Source organism: Erithacus rubecula, assembly GCF_903797595.1.
Source record: "Erithacus rubecula genome assembly, chromosome: 2".
Taxonomy (NCBI): domain Eukaryota; kingdom Metazoa; phylum Chordata; class Aves; order Passeriformes; family Muscicapidae; genus Erithacus; species Erithacus rubecula.
In genome coordinates this window covers 51,573,072-51,591,931 of record NC_136685.1, presented here as the reverse complement: position 1 = coordinate 51,591,931, position 18,860 = coordinate 51,573,072, and the positions used below count along the sequence as shown (strand labels likewise).

The following is an 18,860-nucleotide window of genomic DNA, read 5'->3' as shown; positions in this document are numbered from 1 at the left end:
ATTGTCAGAAAGGCAGGCTGAGGTTCAGCTCAGCCAGAAGGAGACCACCTTAGATCAGGGGTATGATGGAATCAACCCCACAGGAAAAGGGTTTGCAAATGCATTTGTAGATGAGGACACTCAGAGATGAGATGAAAACCAGAAAATCTGGGGTCTGTCTTTGTTTCTTCAAAGTGTATGCAAGGAGGGGATAGAACCCCTCACCATGCTTTGGGTGGTGTGGATTTGTACTTGAACTTAAAACAGTCGTTCACAACTTTCAGTACCTGTCACTTCTTTTTTCCTTAACAAATTGTGGTATGAACAAAACATCCCCGTTTTTCCACTGTCTCATACTCTTTTGGGGCAGATTGTGATATGGCAAAAAATGAGGAAGGAAACTTTTGGTCATACTTTGAGGCTGTTTTATTGCAAATGGCTTATATTCCTCTTGTACTAAAGTGTTTCATTTCAAAATCAGCAAAATTTTTATTATGCTTGTTGCCTCAATCATTGCAATAGATTATGTGTAGGCTATTAAATATTGATTTTTATATTGCATTAAAATTTTTTATACTTTTCTTGGGTTTTGTCTCTATGAAGTATTTTCTTCTGAATGTATTTTAACCTTTAAATGATAACTTGGTAGTACAAAGCCAATTTTGAGCTTTCTTTATGTTATAATAAAGAAAAATTAAGAAACAGAAGAACGCAGCTTTTGTGGAAAACCTAGTATTTTTATTTCAATTTTTATGTTATTTGAAAAATATTTATTATTTATTTTAAAATAATTCAATTTTTAAATGATATTTTAAAAATTTAAAATATGTTGGCAAGCGATGCAAGCATTAAAACACACATTGTCCCTCTGGCTTTAAAATAACAAAACAAACCCCAAATGTGAAACTCCTTAAATATTTTTACCTTCTATGAGATTTTATTCTCAGATGAGATATAGTAGGTATTTCTAAAATTATACTTTTAAGCAGCTTATCCTGCTGCAGGTTCTCTTTCCTTTCTCTAGAAAATTGCACGCTGTTTTAGGTAATGGCATACCAAAAAAATGAATGCTTTGTCATATACACCTTTGTGAATATACTGCCAAAGGATAACTGAAAAGATATTGTGAAAACATGGGCATGTAATACTTGTAGAAGTTCTAGTTGAATATGTAAATGCCTTTTCTAAGTTGAAAAAAAGAGTAGTTAGTCCAATAGTGAAGTGTGAGATTTCTTTTCCTTTTTTTGCTTTCAAATAATCTCTAAGCCTTTATTATTTCTATTATAACCCTTAAGAGATGGAAAACTAGAACCACACAAGAATACTGGATGTAGCTTATAATTTTGTAAAGAAATGTTCAGTATTCTTTTCTAATTTTTCTCCATTTTAACTCCTGAATTACCTTACAGCTATTATATAGCATCAACTTGATGTTTTCCTGAAAGTATTTAATTTAGCCTTAAAATCTAAAGACTAAGTGGAAAATTTATGCTTTGACTAGTGCTGGCAGTGTCTGTCAGTGTCCACCAGGACAATTTTTAGCCATAGTTTTTCTTGCACTTCACTTTGTGCAATGTGTAACATGAATGGATGTGTTTTCACTTTTGTGCTGAAGTGGTAAGATTGTCAGAATAGAGTTTCTCTGTTCTCCTTGCTGTGCTTTGGGCAGTGTGCCTTCAGGACATGGACAGATGATTGACTACAAAAGCTATGACTTCATTCAACAGTCTAAAGTAGGTTTTATCTAACTTTGAGGCTTACACTATTTTAAAAAGCCAACCCAGTGAGAATGCTTCTCCATTTAAGAACGGGGAGATTAAATACCACCAGTATCTACTAGAAAAATACTATAATACAGTTAAGTATTCTTGTATTAGTTAGTTTTATTGAAACTCAAGTGCAGATTTGCAGAAAAAATCCATGTTTCAAGTCCTTGATCTCAATACCCTGGGAAGCCATAAAATAAATTGTGTTTCTACTATTCTAATTTTAAATATTTCTACCCTAAAATAGTGATTTCTTGCTAGAAGTTTATGCATGTATTGCAAGTTCTCCATTGAGAGTTTTTTTAATTGCACAAGTAAAGCTAAGTTTGATAGTGTATCAGTAAGTTTTGTCCAAAATGGTGTGATGATTTGTGCTGTTTGTTCATCAGAGGTCTTACTAAGGACCAAATCTGATAAGAGGAGACATTATTTGCTTACATGCACAATTTATATTTTAAATCAGTTCAACAGAATGTGGTGGCTGCAAAATATAAAGGAAGAAAGAGTTAGCTGTCAGGTTACTCTCTCCCAATGTAATATACCTAAAATATTTTCCTTACAATTAGGAGGTATTTTGATAAATCTTACTTTGCTGAAGAATGAAGTAACAATTAATACAAAGAGTAGTGTGAGAAATGAATCATCCATTTGACATTTATTTTATTCTGTTGGGCACCTGTAAAGGAAGACCCAGATTTATAAGTCTAAAGAGGAAAGGTATAAGACAGAAGATAAAAGACAAATCTCCATTTATTTGTGTCTGCTGTTCTCAGCTTGTTTATTATGACAAGTTTGCATAAAATTTTGGTTTTCATCTTAGATATTCTGTGATACTTTAGTCCATCTTTAAGCATAACTTTTCAGAAGACAATGTTATACTTGCTTTTGTGATTGAATAAAAGGTGACAAAGCCAGTAAGGAAGTTCAGTGCTCCAATTTGATGCCAGGGAAAGCATGAGGCATTGCTGAGAAAAGTTTAAGATAAAACATCAATTTAATAGGAGATTATGCAAGGAAAACACAGGAAAGTATAGGCTGCTCCGTTTAACCTTGATTCTGGGAAGGTGATGGAACAGCATATACTTGAAGCTATTTCCAGATCTGTGAGGGACATCAGCAATACTGCTGAGACATCTGTGAGATGGTGGATGCTGTCTTCCAAACAGGGAGAGTCCTACTGAGCACCAGGAAACACTTATAAACGCTCATGAGGTCTTTTTGTTGTTCTTTGTCTGTTTGTTTTGTTTGAGGTTTGTTTTGGTTTTTTTTTGTTGTTTTTTTCTTTTAACTGTGTGGATTACTGTACACTGCCATCGATTGCTCAGGGAAATTGTGCAATCTCCATCCTTGGGGATATTTTCTGGACAAGGTCTTAGGTGACTGCCTCTAGATGGTTCTGCTTGAGCAGATGGCCTTCAGTAGTCCTTTCCACACTCAACTGTCCTCTGATTTTGTAGATTGGGGCCCATTAAATCTTGAATTTATTTGTTGGTCTGTATCTCATTGGGTCTTTCACTACATTTGGAAGCTTGGCTGTTTCCTGTGGGTATAATAACTTGACTGCTTTCAAAATGCAGTTACACTTCTTTGTTCCAACCTTCCTTGCATCTTGCTGGATTCCATGGAAAAATATGCCTCATATTTTATACATACCACTTTTCTTATTACAAAATAAGAAATTAGAGCAGTATCTGAAGCTCTGATACAAAAGGATTTGGATTTTAGTCTGCCAGTGCCTGTGTGTGAAGGTATATTTTAAACTCAGTGCTGCCCATTGCCCCTTCTATTGATGTGCCCAAGTTCTGTGATTCACTGATAGCTTAATTCTCTTGATGTTTCTCAAAAGATCTCTTCTGAGAGGGTCGTGTCATCCTCATGAGACTCCAGATTTATGCAATGACCGAACTCTTCCGTCATCTCTCCACCTTCTTGGACTTACCTCCTTCTGAGAGTTCAGAAATGACCTTTTGTAACAGCTTCTGTCATTTTCAACATCAGAGCTCTTCCATTTCCTCACATTTAATTTGATCTTCCTTTTTGCATGACCATTTATTATTTTAGATGCAGTCTTATGTTCACCTCCCCTTAGGAAGTCCTAAGCTTTCATGTTGTCCACATTCATTTTGAGCTCTGTACCCTGTCTGTCCCTTGAGCTCCTTTTAAACTTCAGTCTGTATAACTTATGTACTCTTCTCTCATTTACTCATATGTCTGGCTTCTGAACTGATGCTGTGGTAACTTGATTTTGCTGTTTTTCAAGAGACTTTTTTGTTTTGTTGAATAGTTGCTCCTATTGTCTAGCTGGAAGCTTTTGCTCTTGTCTGTTGAATGAAGTTTTAATAACTGATAGCAAAAGAGATGGGTTCTAGAAAAAACTTTAAACAACTTGTACTGTCTTCTCTGATGCTATTTTATGGCTAAACTGTTGAAGTTGCAATAGTGTGGGATGAGATCCTAAAAAGCAGTGCCATGGAAAAGGGACCTGGGCGTCCTGGCTGGCAGAAGGTTGAATGTGACTCAGCGGTGCCCTGGCAGCCAGAATGGCCAAAATCGTCCTGAGGAGCATCAGGCACAGCATCACAGCCAGGCAAGGGAGGGGACTGCCCTGCTCTGCTCTGGGGCAGCCTCATCTCCAGTGCTGGGGCCAGGTCTGGGTACCACAATATAAAAAAAGAGATTGAATTGTTAGAGAACATCCAAAGGAGGGCAACAAAGATGGTGAAGGGCCTTGAGGGGAAGCCATATGGGGAGCACTTGAGGTCACTTGGTCTGCTCAGCCTGGAGAACAGGAGGCTGAGGGGAGACTTCATTGTGGTCTTCAACATGCCCATGAGGGGAAGAGGAGCAGCAAGCACTGATCTCTTGATAGTGACAGGACCCGAGGGAATGGCCTGAAGCTGTGTCTGGGGAGGTTAGATATTAGAAAAAGTTTCTTCCCTTAGAGGGTGGTTGGGCACTTGAACAGAATACCCAGGGAAGTGTTCACAGCACCAACCTGACAGAGTTCAGGAAGCCTTTGGACAATGCTCAGACCCATGGTGTCACTTCTGGGCATGGTGCTGTGCAGGGCCAGGGATTGGGCTCAATGATTCTGATGGGTCCCTTCCAACTCAGTGTGTTTGGTGATGTGTAGTTTTTAGGCCTATTTTTGTGGTTGACTTGATGTCATGATCAGTAGGGATAGAAGTTGAGCTGTGAACTCATTTCTTCCAAGTCTTTGTTTCAGCTTTATTTTTTTTTCCCTTGGAGAGTAAGTTACAAAATAACTTAGCACTCAATGTAGAAAATTTTGTGATTTAATGTACTGTTTGTAGGGCTGTCTTCATTTAGCACTCCTCCTGAATTTAATCATGCTCTTATCCATTGCCTTTTAACAGCATATTGTGAGAATGTTTAGAAGAGATGCCTGAGATTGTGATATCTACACTAGATTTTTTTTTTATTTTTTTTTTTTAGACAAGAAGTAGCAGTGCTATTGGTAAAGGTGTTGTTTTCAGAAGCAGCATTCTAAGACCACATATCAATTTAAAAAATAAAAGTGAATAATTTATTCTTTGAACTCTCAATTATTTTCTTGATGTCCAAGAAGTTGTTTGCTGGCCTTTTACTATTGGTAAAGTTATGAAAATATTTATCAATTTCAAGAACATAATTCCATCCTTCTATATTCCAATTTTTATTTGAGTGGTATAACTTGTCACCATTGCAATTGGTCAGAAGTTGCAGGAATACTGAAGCTTGCAGCCTATGAGCTGAAATATGAAATATCTTTGTTCTGTGGATGTTTTAGCTTAGGTATTGATGACTATATATATCGTTTCATAAAACTGTTAATTCTTCTCATGGTTTCAGAAATATCTTGTGAACTGAAATGGAAATTGTTTTGGTGACTTTAGTTCTCTAGAGTGATCTGCATATGTAGGGTTGTTTGCTCTCTGCTGCCTTGCCCATGTAAGGAATGATGTAAAAAGACATTAAGCAATTGTGACTTCTCACAGCAACCTGTTGTCACCTCTTCAGTAAAGAAGAAATCCTTTTACCTGGAGAACAAAAGCAAATTTAAAGACAATTTTGTTCAGATTATGTTCTGCTTAGTTTGGAAACTGAAAGATAGCATAGTAGAGACTGCTTTCTTCTCCCCTTCATCTCTTTCATTTTTCCATCATGTTCATTGCTGGTAAAGTATGGAAAAGGTTCCTCTTTGCAGTGAGTGAGAAGATGTTTGAAATTGGAAATGCCCAAGCCATTTCCAGGCTGGGTATAGAGAGTGAGAGAGAGAAACCTAATAAATGACATGGTCAGGTAGACCACACCTAATTGTGAATCTTCATGCTCTTCCAATATTTGAGGTTAGGATAAAAGCTGGCATTAATAGTGATATCTTACCCTGAAGAGTGCAGGAAAGGATGTCCACCTGTCACATGTTCTCCATAACTTGCACTTAATAATTATCCAGTTCCTATCTTTCCTTTCTAAAACTATCTATTATTAAGTTAACTATTTATTAATAAGGAATATGGAAAACTGAAAATGAAAAGGAATATGCATAGATCAGACTTGATCGTGGGCTGTTTAGCATTTTGTCCCCTACTCTTCTTTTACTACTTAATGGCTTTTGGAGGGTGGGCTTGGTTTTGATTTCACAATGATTTATAGCAAGTACTAATATAGGAGAGATTTGTCCATTTCCTTGTTAGAAAAATTTACATTTGTAGAGATTAGATTCTTTGACTATTGTAACAACACCAACAAAAGCTCCACTACTAAAATGTAGCAATGTTACTTTAGGAATAATTTGCCATTTTTCCTATTTTGCTGTTGGTGTTTGCATTTTTGAGACTTGAAGTTCCTAAGCTAAAGGTGATTAAAACTTCCTGATATTTAGAACAAGTCTAGAAAAACTTAAAATAATCATTTGCAGGTAGTCAAGTTTAGTTGTTTTTATTGCTATTACCTGAAATCAGTTGTTTTGTGTAATGAATTTTAGTACTGCAAAATAAGATACCACTCTAAGGAAGATAAATATTCTTAGTATTTACTATGATTTCTCCCTGTAGTGGAGAATCTGTAATTCTCCTTAAGTGCAGCTCTTTTCATGGTTATTTTTTTGACACTAAATAGTGCCTCTGATCTACTGCCTTTTTTGATGGCATAGGTTAATTAAGGTTGTTTTAGTGTTATGTTTCCGTAGGTAATACTTAACACAAGCATTTTTACATAAGTCATTAAAATTTATTCTCAAAATGCACTAACATAAATTCTTAGTATAGTCTTAAGTGTCTGAATGCTCTGCAGTCAAGGTGTGCTAAAATGCTCATAATAGGAATAATGTGGTGCCTTTAGAAATGAAAACATCCTGTGCTTCAAGGTGTACTGCAATATAAACAGGTAAATTAATGTGGTAGGTGGGTGATTTTTAAAAGCAGAACTTGTACCTGGATGTATATGACTGAAAAGATACCCACTATAGCACCTTTATCTTCAACCTTTGAATTCTCCATTCAGTGTGAGAAGACAAAAAATCACAGAACTTTTACCTGACATCACAGATCAACATAATTTTTTACTGGGCTCTTGCCATGGAGCAATCTACTTTGATAGATTTAGAGCTATTCATTATGCTTTTACAGCATGTGGTGGAGAAAAATAAAAGCATGCTCTTGAATAAAAGGAGCAGATTGTTCCAAGTAGTCATTCGAACTGAATGAGAAAAGAGAATTTCCTCCCTGATGCGACACGTTCGTTCATGGAAGTCCCAAAAGAAACCATTGGTAACTGACCCCTGTGCACAGAAGTTGTACTGACAGAACTTTGTGTGCCTCTAGTACAACTCTTCTCTTGGTTTGTTTTTTTTTATTTCGTTTTGTGTTGGTAATCTGCCTTTTCCTAGTGGATGAGTCTCCAGGCTTTCAACCAGCTTCTTAAAATGGAGGAGCATGATATCAATATATTAAGTTATTAGTAGTGTATTTTGTGTTTTGCATGACACCAGCAGTAGTCACATGCAAAAACACATCTCAGTACTAAACTGTAAAGTTGGATGCTTTCAAACATTTTTCTACACATGCCATTCTGAGGCTGAAAAAAATCCTTTGTCATGTTAGGTTATAAAACTAAGTAATGAAGAGCATTTCTAAAATCTAAATATTAAAACGGGCATCCAGACTTTTTGCATGCTATTAGGGAATAGTCTCTTTTATCTACAAGTTAGCATATCTCCAGTGCACCGTCCCTATAATGCTATTCATAATAAGTGTTACGAGTATCTTAAATTTAATTTAATTTAATGTTGTTCAATAATGTTCAATGGAATGTTTCTGTTCTAAACCATAGAAATGACATATTCTCAAGGGAGTGCAGTGAGAACTTTTTGCTGGGAGATGGGAGCTTACAATAAATTTGAAATGGGCATCCATTTGTCAGTGGCAGTTATTGATATGTTCTGCTTCTAGTCTTAAGCTTATTTATATGTTAACCTGGTGGAGAAAAGATCTGTTTAGCTCCTCTTTCCTGGGTTGTTGTAAAAGAGAATAAATCAAAATCATACGGCAATGTCAGTACCAAGTGTTGCTGCTAAGGATTTATCATTATAATTAAAAAAAAAAAGTTATTTATCTTTAAATGTAAATAAATAAATAGTCCAGAATAGTTTTTATAGGTATTTTGGGATTTTGTGGCAAAGTTTTGGTGGCTGAAGGGGGTTACAGGTGTGGCTTCTGTGAAAAACTGCCAGAAGCTTCCCCTCTGTCTGATAGAGCCAATGCCAGGCTCCAAGAATAACCCTGACAGATCCTGTCAGAGACAGTGGTTGTGCCTCTGGGATAAGAGATTTAAAGAAAAAAAATTTTCTGTGTGAGAAAATGTTTTTGGTTTTTTTTTTTTTTAGGATTTGATATTGTTTTTCATTACTCTGCTTGGATTTGATTGGTAATGAATTGAGTGTGGATTGTCCATGATGGTAATTGCTGAGTCACCCAAAGGTGACTTTCAAAATATTCCTCTCCACTGAGGATGGGATTGATAGAGCAGCTTTGGTGGTCAGTGTCCAGCCACAGTCAATCCCCCATATAGGTGAAGTATAGATCTTGACTATATGATTAAGTATTTATTAAATCTTTGTTAAATTTTGCTTAATTTTGGGGATTTTTATGATTGATTTTGAGATTAAATTTAGGTTAATCTTGATGACCTTGTTATTAAGCAGAGCTTTAATTTATTTTCTGAGAGTTCAGTGTGGGATATTAATCTTTCTTTTTATAATGAACATTTAAGATTCTTTATCTTTCATAAATGAAAATGGACATGTAGGCAGGAAATTTTCTGAGACTTATATGATTTATCACTTATCTTTTAGAAGGACGTTGAAGGGGAGTGTGTGAGTTCTCGGTCTGTTTAAGCTGAAGTTGATAACCTAGTGAAGCTTATGAGAAAAGATAATGGATACAATGAACTGTTTTGCTTGGTTTCCATGAAATGCAAATGTTTCCCAAATACTTCACAAGCAATTGAACAAATTTGATTGATCCAAAATGCAATTAGTAGTTTGATGGAATAATCATGACACTTAAAATTGTCTTCTTAGTTTTCTATTCTAGCTGTTGGTGAGGTTTGTTTCTGATGGAATGCCCGTTTTTTTATTTGTCTTTGATTGTTGAGGGTGACTTGATGGCTGCTGCCACCACTGCAGGTGTGGCAGTTCATGGCTCTGGTTTATGCTGTCACATCCAGCTCTTCTGGGCTGTGTTGGCAGTGTTGTTTGAATGGAGATGCTACTGACTGCCTTGCATACCAGTCTCTTCAGGTTGCTGAGGTCAGACCAGTCTGATGTATTATTCTTAATCACTGCTGCCACTTTAATTTTTTTTTTTTTTTCTTGAAGCATGATAATAGAAATCTAAGGTAAATGTGGATTTAGGTACTTTAAGATCCAAAATCATTTGAATGTCAGCACTGTGCTTCCAGCTCAGAGGTCGAACAGAGGTGTACAAATCACTCTGACAGGATGTGTGTATTGGTAGGTATGGACAAATTCCATTGGGGGGGTGGTATTGAAGAAAATAAAAGAAGTTATACATCAGTGGTAGCTAAAGGAATGTCATGGTGATAGATAATGGGACAGTGGTTGATAGTGAACTACTATTTTATTGAATTTTGGGGAAAATTACAAATGACTTAATAGGAGATTTCTGAGTTGTCATTTGTAGCATATTAGCAGACTGTTGTCAAAATGTTAGGCAAAAAAATATGAACTTGAGTTTAGCTGCTGAACTTCTTTGAAAGGTAGTGAGTGCTCATCAACTGATCCACTACCTTCCCTGAGCAATGCTATTACATTAATTGTGGACAGTGGCCCAGTAGCTAAATTAGGGTGCTAGTAAGTCCTGACCTACTGTGTACTTCTGTCAGATGTCATTTTAGGTTTGTATGGTTTAAGATTTCATTTAAAATGTATACAATTGTGACCAAATGTCTGGGAAAAAAATATATCACTGCCGGTTTCACACACCACCACCTCTTCTCCTTGTGTTTTCCACACAGCATGTTGCACCAGGTTTGTCTCTTACTGCCTGGAGTTATAGAAATAGCATACAGGCAATTGGCTGTTAATACAGAGAAGGAGAGATCTGAATTTACTCATGTTCTAAGTCTTAAGGAGTAGTCTGCAGGTGGTTTGAAATGCTTGGCCTGTCTTGAGTTGTACTAGATAATCCTTACAGCATTGGTTGTGATGTTGCCTTGTGTTGGTTGTTTACTTGCCTTGAGATATCTCCCTATGTTGGTAAGAAGACTGTGCTCCATTAGAGGAAGCCATTGGTTCAAGCAGTTGTTACAGGGTTGATTTTGTTCATGGGTTGACAATCTGTCCTGATAAACTTTGCTCATGTGCATATGGTAAATGCACACTTGCTTGTTCTGTGGGTGCAGCTATGATGTGCACACAAGGAGTTTGGGATTGCTTGCTGTGTATTAACAGGCATGTTGTTATTGCTAATCAGAGCTCTGATAACTGAAATTAATAGTGGGTACAAAGACAAGCAATTAAGGACATTCATCTTCCAAATGAGTCTAAAAGATTCATTGGTAGTTTAAATTTATATACTGAGGGCACTTAAGCCATTAAAAAGGGTAATGGGTGCCCTGCAGGCATGTGCTTCAAAGCCATGTGTCATTTTGGTGCTGGGACAGCAGACTGATAACTTCCCTTTAAGGGAAACTGCTATTCATTTGTCAGTACAATGTTGAAGGAAATGTACATTTTTTGATATAGAGTGATCGTAGAATTGTAATGTAAGTTAAATCAAAATGCAAGATTTATGTTCTAACTTTTTTTGGCATTATCGTAATAGATGTTAATTAGAAAAGTCTCTCACTGGTAGCAGAGGGCACTGGAGTTGGGACTTTGAAAAGTATAAATATCTCTCTGATACACAAATATTTCTCTCGTGCCTTACAGTCTTTGGCAGAGGCACTTATGTAGTAACCAACTTAGTACAGGGAATAAAATGTTGTGGTGTTTTTATTGCTGATGTTGATGCACTGCTTTTGTTGTCACAGGGTGATGTTTGAGCAAGTGTTGTTAATACAGAGATGCATAACAAGTTTTAAGGGTTTGTGATACAAGGGTTTAGAACAAATTTTTCTTTAGTGTTATTTTTCTGTCTTGGTGTTATCCTTGCCAGCTGAAATATTGGCTAACAGGTACTTCTGGGAGTGCCTGGGTCTGTGCCCAGCAATGGGTTTTTGTGATGTAGTATTATCTAAAATTTCATTTTGTCATTCATTCAAAATGACAAATACTTTTGCAGATTTTTGGGAACTATTCGAGTTATTCTTAACTGAAGATGCAACAAGATTTCTTGGGGTGAGACAGTGTAAATTTGCTTATGAAACTTGGTAAAAGGAACTTTCTCTTCCCTAGATATGAACTCTGTGCAAATTCTGTCTGTTGTGTGATACTTGAATAGCTGTTTTGAGTGGGTTAAAAGCATCTTCATTCTCAGTTTGGTGATATACATGCACACTCTTCCTTTCCTTTTTCTCTGGCCTGAGTTCCACGCCGTGTATGTCTTGTACGGTGGGCAGGAATGAGCACAGACTGTAGCTCTTGATGGTCCTCAATCTCCCCTTTTCCACCTCCAGCCCATTTCCCTCCTGAGTGCAGTGTGAGCTGGTGAGACCCTGGCAGGCCTGGAAGGGTGTTGGCTGTTTTTGCTGTGATGGTGACTCATCCCAGTGCAGCACTGGAATCTATTGTAATAAGGTGTTTTTGTTTGTTCTTGCAGTACTTGTTCTATATTCTGTATTTAAAAAGACAGACAAGAAAGTCAATACAAATACCACTGTTATTCTAACAGTGTCTTAGCAAAAGAAACTTTTGTTGTGATGAGCATTGTTATTTGGATTGATGTGCCCTAATTACTGAAGACAGGGATAAGAGGATGCTAGGAATCTCCCCTGACTTTCAAAACTTGCCTGTAGTCTAATTCTTGGGTTCTTATATAACTTTTCTGGATTAAAAAAATGCGGCCTAAATAATAATGAATGCACTGTGCTTTCTCTTTCAATCTCTCCTGCTGTTGCCTTTTGTTTTTGGGTAGGAGGAGCAAGCTCTAGGGCTGTGTGCCATGCATAGAGATAACAGCTGCTGCAGAATTGTATGCATAACATCTGTATTTTCTTGCCTTTATACTGTGCTTTTTCTTTGACCAGGATCTTGTGATTCCTCTGTTTCTTTCTTCTCAAACCTTGATCTTTTTCTGTGATTGTCATGCTTTCTTTTCCCCAGCCTACTTAATAGCCTTGAGTTAAGAATGGAATAAAAAACTTAGTGCATGAGACAGGGCAGACATTACTGTGCTACATGGGAATTCTGTCTTTTTCTTTCTCTTTTTCCTCCCATCATTTACATTCCTTCCATTCCTCTTTGTCACTTCTCACAACTTTTGTTATAATGTTTTCATATCTGTTGTTTGTGTGACCCTGAAAAAATGCCTTGCTGTGTTATGCTAGACTGATTTAGTAAATCAAGATCAACCAATTCATTCTGCAGCGATTATTTAATTTCTAAGTAATTTAAATTAGTTTTTCTGACTGTTTCGGGCCCAGTATATACCCTTGTTATAAGTGTCTGGACTGCTGATGCTTTCAGTGCATCAGAGTTCTTGATTTTCATCTTTGAGCTTGGTCTATTTCCAGTTTCCCATGTGGTTTAGATAGCATGTAGCTTTTTGTCACACAGACTCTAAGATAGGTTTCACTTCAATTGGTGACTTCAGGCTATGATTTGCTCTGACAGAAGGTGCTCTTGGGGATAATTGGTTGTGTGGAGTAGTGATGTTTTTACCAAAGAGAGGGGACCACTGATGGGTGAGCTGTTTCCAGGTTTTAGCTTTGTAAACGCAAGCCTGTGAACCGCAGTACAAGGCTGTGTGGGTACTGCAGTTGTGGTGGGCTTCAGAGAAACCCCTCTGCTTGACTCTTGGAAGATTTCTGCTTCTAAATAAACTAATAAGTTGTTTCTTCTCCAGGAGGATGCACGTTTGATGATGGTCCTGGGCCCTGTGACTACCACCAAGACCTGTATGATGATTTTGACTGGGTCCATGTCAGCGCTCAAGAGCCTCACTATCTGCCACCTGAAATGCCTCAAGGTGAGAAACCTCACAGACACTGAAGGATAAGTTTCTTTATAAACTCAGAGGCTCAAGGCCATGGTCTGAGATCCCTGCTTTAACCTTGATAATGGGGTAATAAAAAGAAGCAAAAATAATAAATACAACAGTCTTGGTAACTGAGAAGCTTTCTTAGACCAAATACCCCTTTAAAGCTGGGGTGAGGCATAGGGAAGGGAGAAAGGAAGCCATAATTTCCTCTCTATTTTGTGTGGAATTTCTGTTCATTTGAAGTCAAATTCTGTGTTTTATATGACAGCCAATGTATTGATTCAATTATTCAGGTAGCCACTAAAAGAAATGGTAAAAATAGGGATACATGCAAAAACCACATACACCGATTCCTTCTTTCCCCTCCCCCCAACCTCCTATCATCTGAAGGTAATCAGAAAAGCTTTGATTTATGGAAATATTGCTGTTGTTAATTACTATTTAGGACAGGTAATGAATAACTGAAGAGGCACAGCCTACATGACCTTGCCTGCTCACCTTTGATGAACAGCTTAATCGGCACTTCCCAGACAGCATGATATGCTGAGAGAATGAAAGCATTTGAAATTCAGCTACATTTTCCAATTAATAATACATTAAGTAATTAATCATGCAGAGGAGGAAAAAAGGTCATGGCTATTTTATTTGTATCGAAGAGGTTTTGTGAAGTGAGGTATGTGTGGGGAAGAAGTGGGAAATGTTGCCACACAGAAGTAACCTCACCTCTGCATCATTTCTTCCCCTGCTTTTTGTGCACTATTGCAAATTATTAATGGTGGTTGAACTATATAATTTTACTTCTTAACTGCTACCTAGCTGGGTTCCCCCTGCTTTGGAGTCACTGATAACGAGTAGGTGTTACCATGCCCTGTAACTTGCAAAATAAGTTAATTAAACAAGACCTACACTTTATTTAATGGACTTCTTGGTGCTTTGGTTTTGCATAAGGAAGAATAAATTTAAAGCCTGTAAAGTCAACATTTGTGATGGTCTTATATTAAAAAAGGTCAGAACGATATGTCCCCTAGTAAGGCTGAAATTATAAAAAACATGTATATTCTGAAAAATATAAACTGAATAGGAACTAAAGGTTGGAACTATCTTAATTGTGATTGAAATACCATTTTGGGAAAAATATTTATGTTCTCAGACCTTTGGCCCATCTTGTATAGGAAGAAGAGAAATTTGAGGAGTTGTATTTTGAATTAATCCAAATGACAAGATAGCTTCTTGTTTATCGCAAATAACATGCCTCTCATCCTTAGGCAGTTTTCAGAGTTAAATGACACAGTGCTCACTAGCATGGGATTTCTGTTCAGTTCTGCTATAGACTCATTTTTCTCAGAGTGTAGCACATAGATCCTTTCAGAGGAAGTTGTTTTTTTGTTTTCTTTTATTTTTAATCTGTATGTGAAATAGTGGTTGCTCAATGAAATATATCAGAATAAAGGAATTTTTGGAGATGGTCCAAGAGAAAGCTCTAGTTACTATTTTTTTCTTCCCTTGGTTAGAGTGCTAGACTTCTTCTATCAAACTTCATGTTTGGTGACTGAGATGTGAACTAAAACTAAGCCTCAAATCTGATTTGATGAGCTTCCTCTTAAGAAGTTCAGGATCTTTGGATTCTGAAGTTGTATGCCATAGCTATATATTCAAGTTCATTTGTGTTTGAAATAGCATGATTTTAAATTAAGTCTAAAAAGGTAAGATGATTCTAGAATGAGTGCTGAATTCTTCTGGTGGATCTGCAGGAAATGGAACAGCAAGAGGTTCAAGCAAAAGCAGAAGGGAAATAAATGTGTGAATTATCTGCTGTGCAGTGTTTTAACATTGGTGACCCTGATTGCAGTTGAAACTGTGTAGGTATGAGAGCATTCTACTGCTCATGAATAAGTTACCCAAGTAGAGTAAGATGTGGTAATGAAAGAATAGATCAAATTAGACTAATTTCCCCTTTGAAAAATGCTGTGTTGTATAATCTGTAGAAGAACCTAGGAATCTCTTAGGGGCCACTTTTCCAGTTCTGTGGGTGACAGACAGCAGAGAAGGGAAGGAGTTCCCAGAAAAACTAAGCAGCAAAGAAACTGAAGTCCTGGAGTAGGGACTGTTTTCTTTCCACCTGTTCTCTCACGTGCTATAATCCTTCAGCTAGGCACAAACCTCTGATCAACACCTCCTCTACATGGACTCATCTTTTGTAGTGTTTGGAGCCCTTGTCCTTTACATCTCTTTGGAATGCAATAAAATAAATGGGGGCTCCAGGTATAGATTTGTCTCAGGAGGAGGCCTGTTTTACCACTGTGGTAATAATAAGATATAGTACCTTTACAGTTGAGTGTGCAGCTTTCAGAGCTCTAACTTTCTAACCACATTCACAGAGAATCATTGCTATTATAGAGGATTATACTTAATTTTTGAATGACAATCTTCAGTACCGTCAGACTTATTAAAACAAACCCCAAACAACAAAACTCCCCAAAATAAAGAGTGCAAGAGAATAGGACATGAGGAAAAAAGAAAAAAAAATAATAAAAGGGGAAAAATCTGGCTATTACTAATGTTATGACAAGTGAAAATGCTTTACTTTTGATTGAAGGGGAGGTGGTAGTTTAAATCAATGTTGTTCTTTGGAGAATTATGATGAATCACAGGAAATTTCAGACCTAATGGCATGTGCTTCAGAGTGCTATGAAAATATGAAAACTTCTCCTAATGGCACGTGTTATACCTGTGTAGCAATAGTAAATTATATTGGTAATGCAATTACCTGTAATTAAAAATCTGAAGAAATTAATGCAACTTCAGATTTTTATTTTTTTTGATTGACCTACATTGTATTTCTCAAGTTGTGAGCAGAGGCAAAAGCCTCTTATCTTCTGTTATGAGAAAAATAAGTGCAGTACATAATGATTAATTCCAAAATAAAGTGAACACCTAAAGTAGGTTTTGAGTACAGATTTAAATACCAACTTGTAAGTTGTCTAAACTGCAGCGTACATGATAAAATCTTTGGATTGCTTTTTAAAACCTGGGAAAACGCTTAATTTCCAATATTAACCTTCTGAGAGAACATAAAAGTGACTGTGCTAAATCAAGCTAAAGATCTGCTGATTTTTTGAGTGTAGCCATTTACAATTGTTGCCTGGGCAAGATGATGTGACAAAAAAATGCTGATCTGTGCCCTGACTGCTCTCCTACTTTCCAGCTGTTTGGCCCATAGGAATGTTCTCAACTAGAAACACTCTTTAGTAGTAATATTCTCAAGGAGTCTCTGGTTTTGCCCTGTCAATCTTGTCTTACTATATGTGGGCTCCTTGAAGGCTTCCATGATCTGCTATGGGCTAAAACAGGGCTGGGTTTTTTATGGAACATGGGGAAATACAGCTCTTCCTTTTTTAGGACTTGCATGTGACTTCTCTTTTAAACATGTTGGTCTTATGTACAGGAAGTGTGCAAAGCTGAGTACTAAGGGCCTCCTCCCAAAAACCTTCAGTTTTTTTTTTATGCCTCTTAAATAAAATACTGACTTTTCTCTGGACCATCATTCTAAATCAAATAGCTCAAGACTACTGAAATGTTTTGTACATGGAAATGGTTCTGCAACTGTACACTTGCATTTTGTGGGAAGCAGAGCTGGTAAACAAGTGTTGTATTTTTGTAGACATGGTGACAAAAAATGAAGTCCAAATATTTACCTTATGGTCTTGGTCCATCTAAAGGAAAAACATCTTCTAGATGTTCGAGCAAAGCCTTTAAAGCATGTATTGTGGTTTCATGTGTATAATTTATGTACATTATGCTATGAGATACAAATTGGAGAATACTCTTAAGCTGAAATCCAATTTGGTCTATGGACATTTTCCAGTTATTTTAGGGGATTATTAATTGTGTGAGGACAACTTAATTTTGCAGAAGATGGAGTAAATAATACTTACTTTATTATACTACTGTAGATGTGCAAAGGGGGATTTTATCTATATTAGAAATACATTTACTGATGGTTTTACCCCTAAATAGCGAAGATAGTTTATTTACCCTGTTTGCTTTGCCTATTAAAAGCTTGTAATGGGCTGTGTGATGGGAGCCACTTAATGAAGTTTATTTTTTTGGTTTTTTGTTTGTGGTTTTTTGTTGGTTTTTTTTTTTTTTTTTTTGTGTAAGAGCTATTACCCTCCTGGTTACAAATGCATTTTGAAGGATGTCAAAATTGTAGTGGACAACAGTGGTGTGCTGAAGTGGAAATCTTATTTCTGATCTCTCAGATGGATAATGTGCCTGGATTGGATGTGTGCTAATTTTTTAAAATTTATTTTATAGAAATCTGAGAAAACTAAATTAACAGCAGTGGAGGAAGTCTTAGTTGCACTTGTCATCTAGCATTACTGAAGAAAAACGGAAGAAATAGTCTAAAAAATCTTTAAAGGTGTTCCTTATTATTACAGAGTTTTGCAAATGCCAACTTTCTTTGTTGCAATGAACAATATTGCAGAAATAATTTTTTACTTTAGAGAAATTGTATATAGCCTTTTATGCTGCCCCACTGACAAATAAATCTAAATTCACTACTCTGCAAAAAAGAAAATGAAACAAAACAATCTGGTAATTAAAACATTAACATATTCTAGTTTAGGCTGGTATTTTGGGGGAAGCCTACACAGCTATTTCAGAATGGAGAACATATACGGTGAAAGGTATTGGAGAAGGAGGAGGAAATGTATTGACAAAAGAAATCTTAGGCTGTATTTTCATGGTAATTTATTTTTTTATGTTTTTTTGGTAGAATGTCTGACTGCTCATGACCACATCCTGTCATATCCAGAGGCATTCTCGTGTTTCTGCCTTCTCCTGGTTGTTTGATATGCATGTGGTAGTGTACTTGTGTGGATTGGAAATAAAGAAAAACTATGCAGCTTGGGATCAGTTTAACCCACTTAGTTCACTTGGGCATGTGTTTAGCAAAAAGATTTGCTAAACTTGTGCACATTAGCTTGTGGCTTGAGTGGGTACAGGGCTTGTGTAAACCCCTAGGGTGCCTGATAGAAATATGAAAATTACATCCTTAGATTTGTGTGAAACTTAAATGTTCCTGTACAAATAGTGTTGAGTATTTGTTGTGATCTGAAAGGTCAGTTGTGCTCTATTGGAGTTCTGCCTTGTACAGAAAGGAAATAACTTTTGTGTCACCTGCATGACCCAAAATGAATTTCAGCACAGGACCAATCTAAGTGTTTATGAAATGTATAACTGAGAGAGGAGAGACAAAAGGTCATGAAATTTGTGTTTTAATATAGATTTCATATGGATGTAGCTGAGGAAGGAAAGCTGTAATGTAAATGTCATATAGATGAGACTTCTGGCCTTTTACTTCACTTAAACCTGAATTTTTCTCCTATAAAAATGAATTTGCCACTCCATGAATAAATTTAAATTGTGTGGATGTGTAAGGGTATAG

At 36.6% G+C, this 18,860-nt stretch overlaps 1 protein-coding gene across 4 annotated transcripts in view; it reads left to right on the top strand.

Annotated features, from left to right (window-relative positions):
- PTPRK (protein tyrosine phosphatase receptor type K) overlaps positions 1-18,860 on the top strand; it is a 374,772-nt gene that overhangs the window by 69,374 nt on the left and 286,538 nt on the right. For all 4 annotated transcript variants that reach the window (XM_079332191.1, XM_079332189.1, XM_079332188.1 and 1 more), the window contains exon 2: positions 13,274-13,396. In XM_079332191.1, coding sequence (XP_079188317.1) covers positions 13,274-13,396 — 123 coding nt within the window. The remainder of the gene's footprint in view (positions 1-13,273; positions 13,397-18,860) is intronic.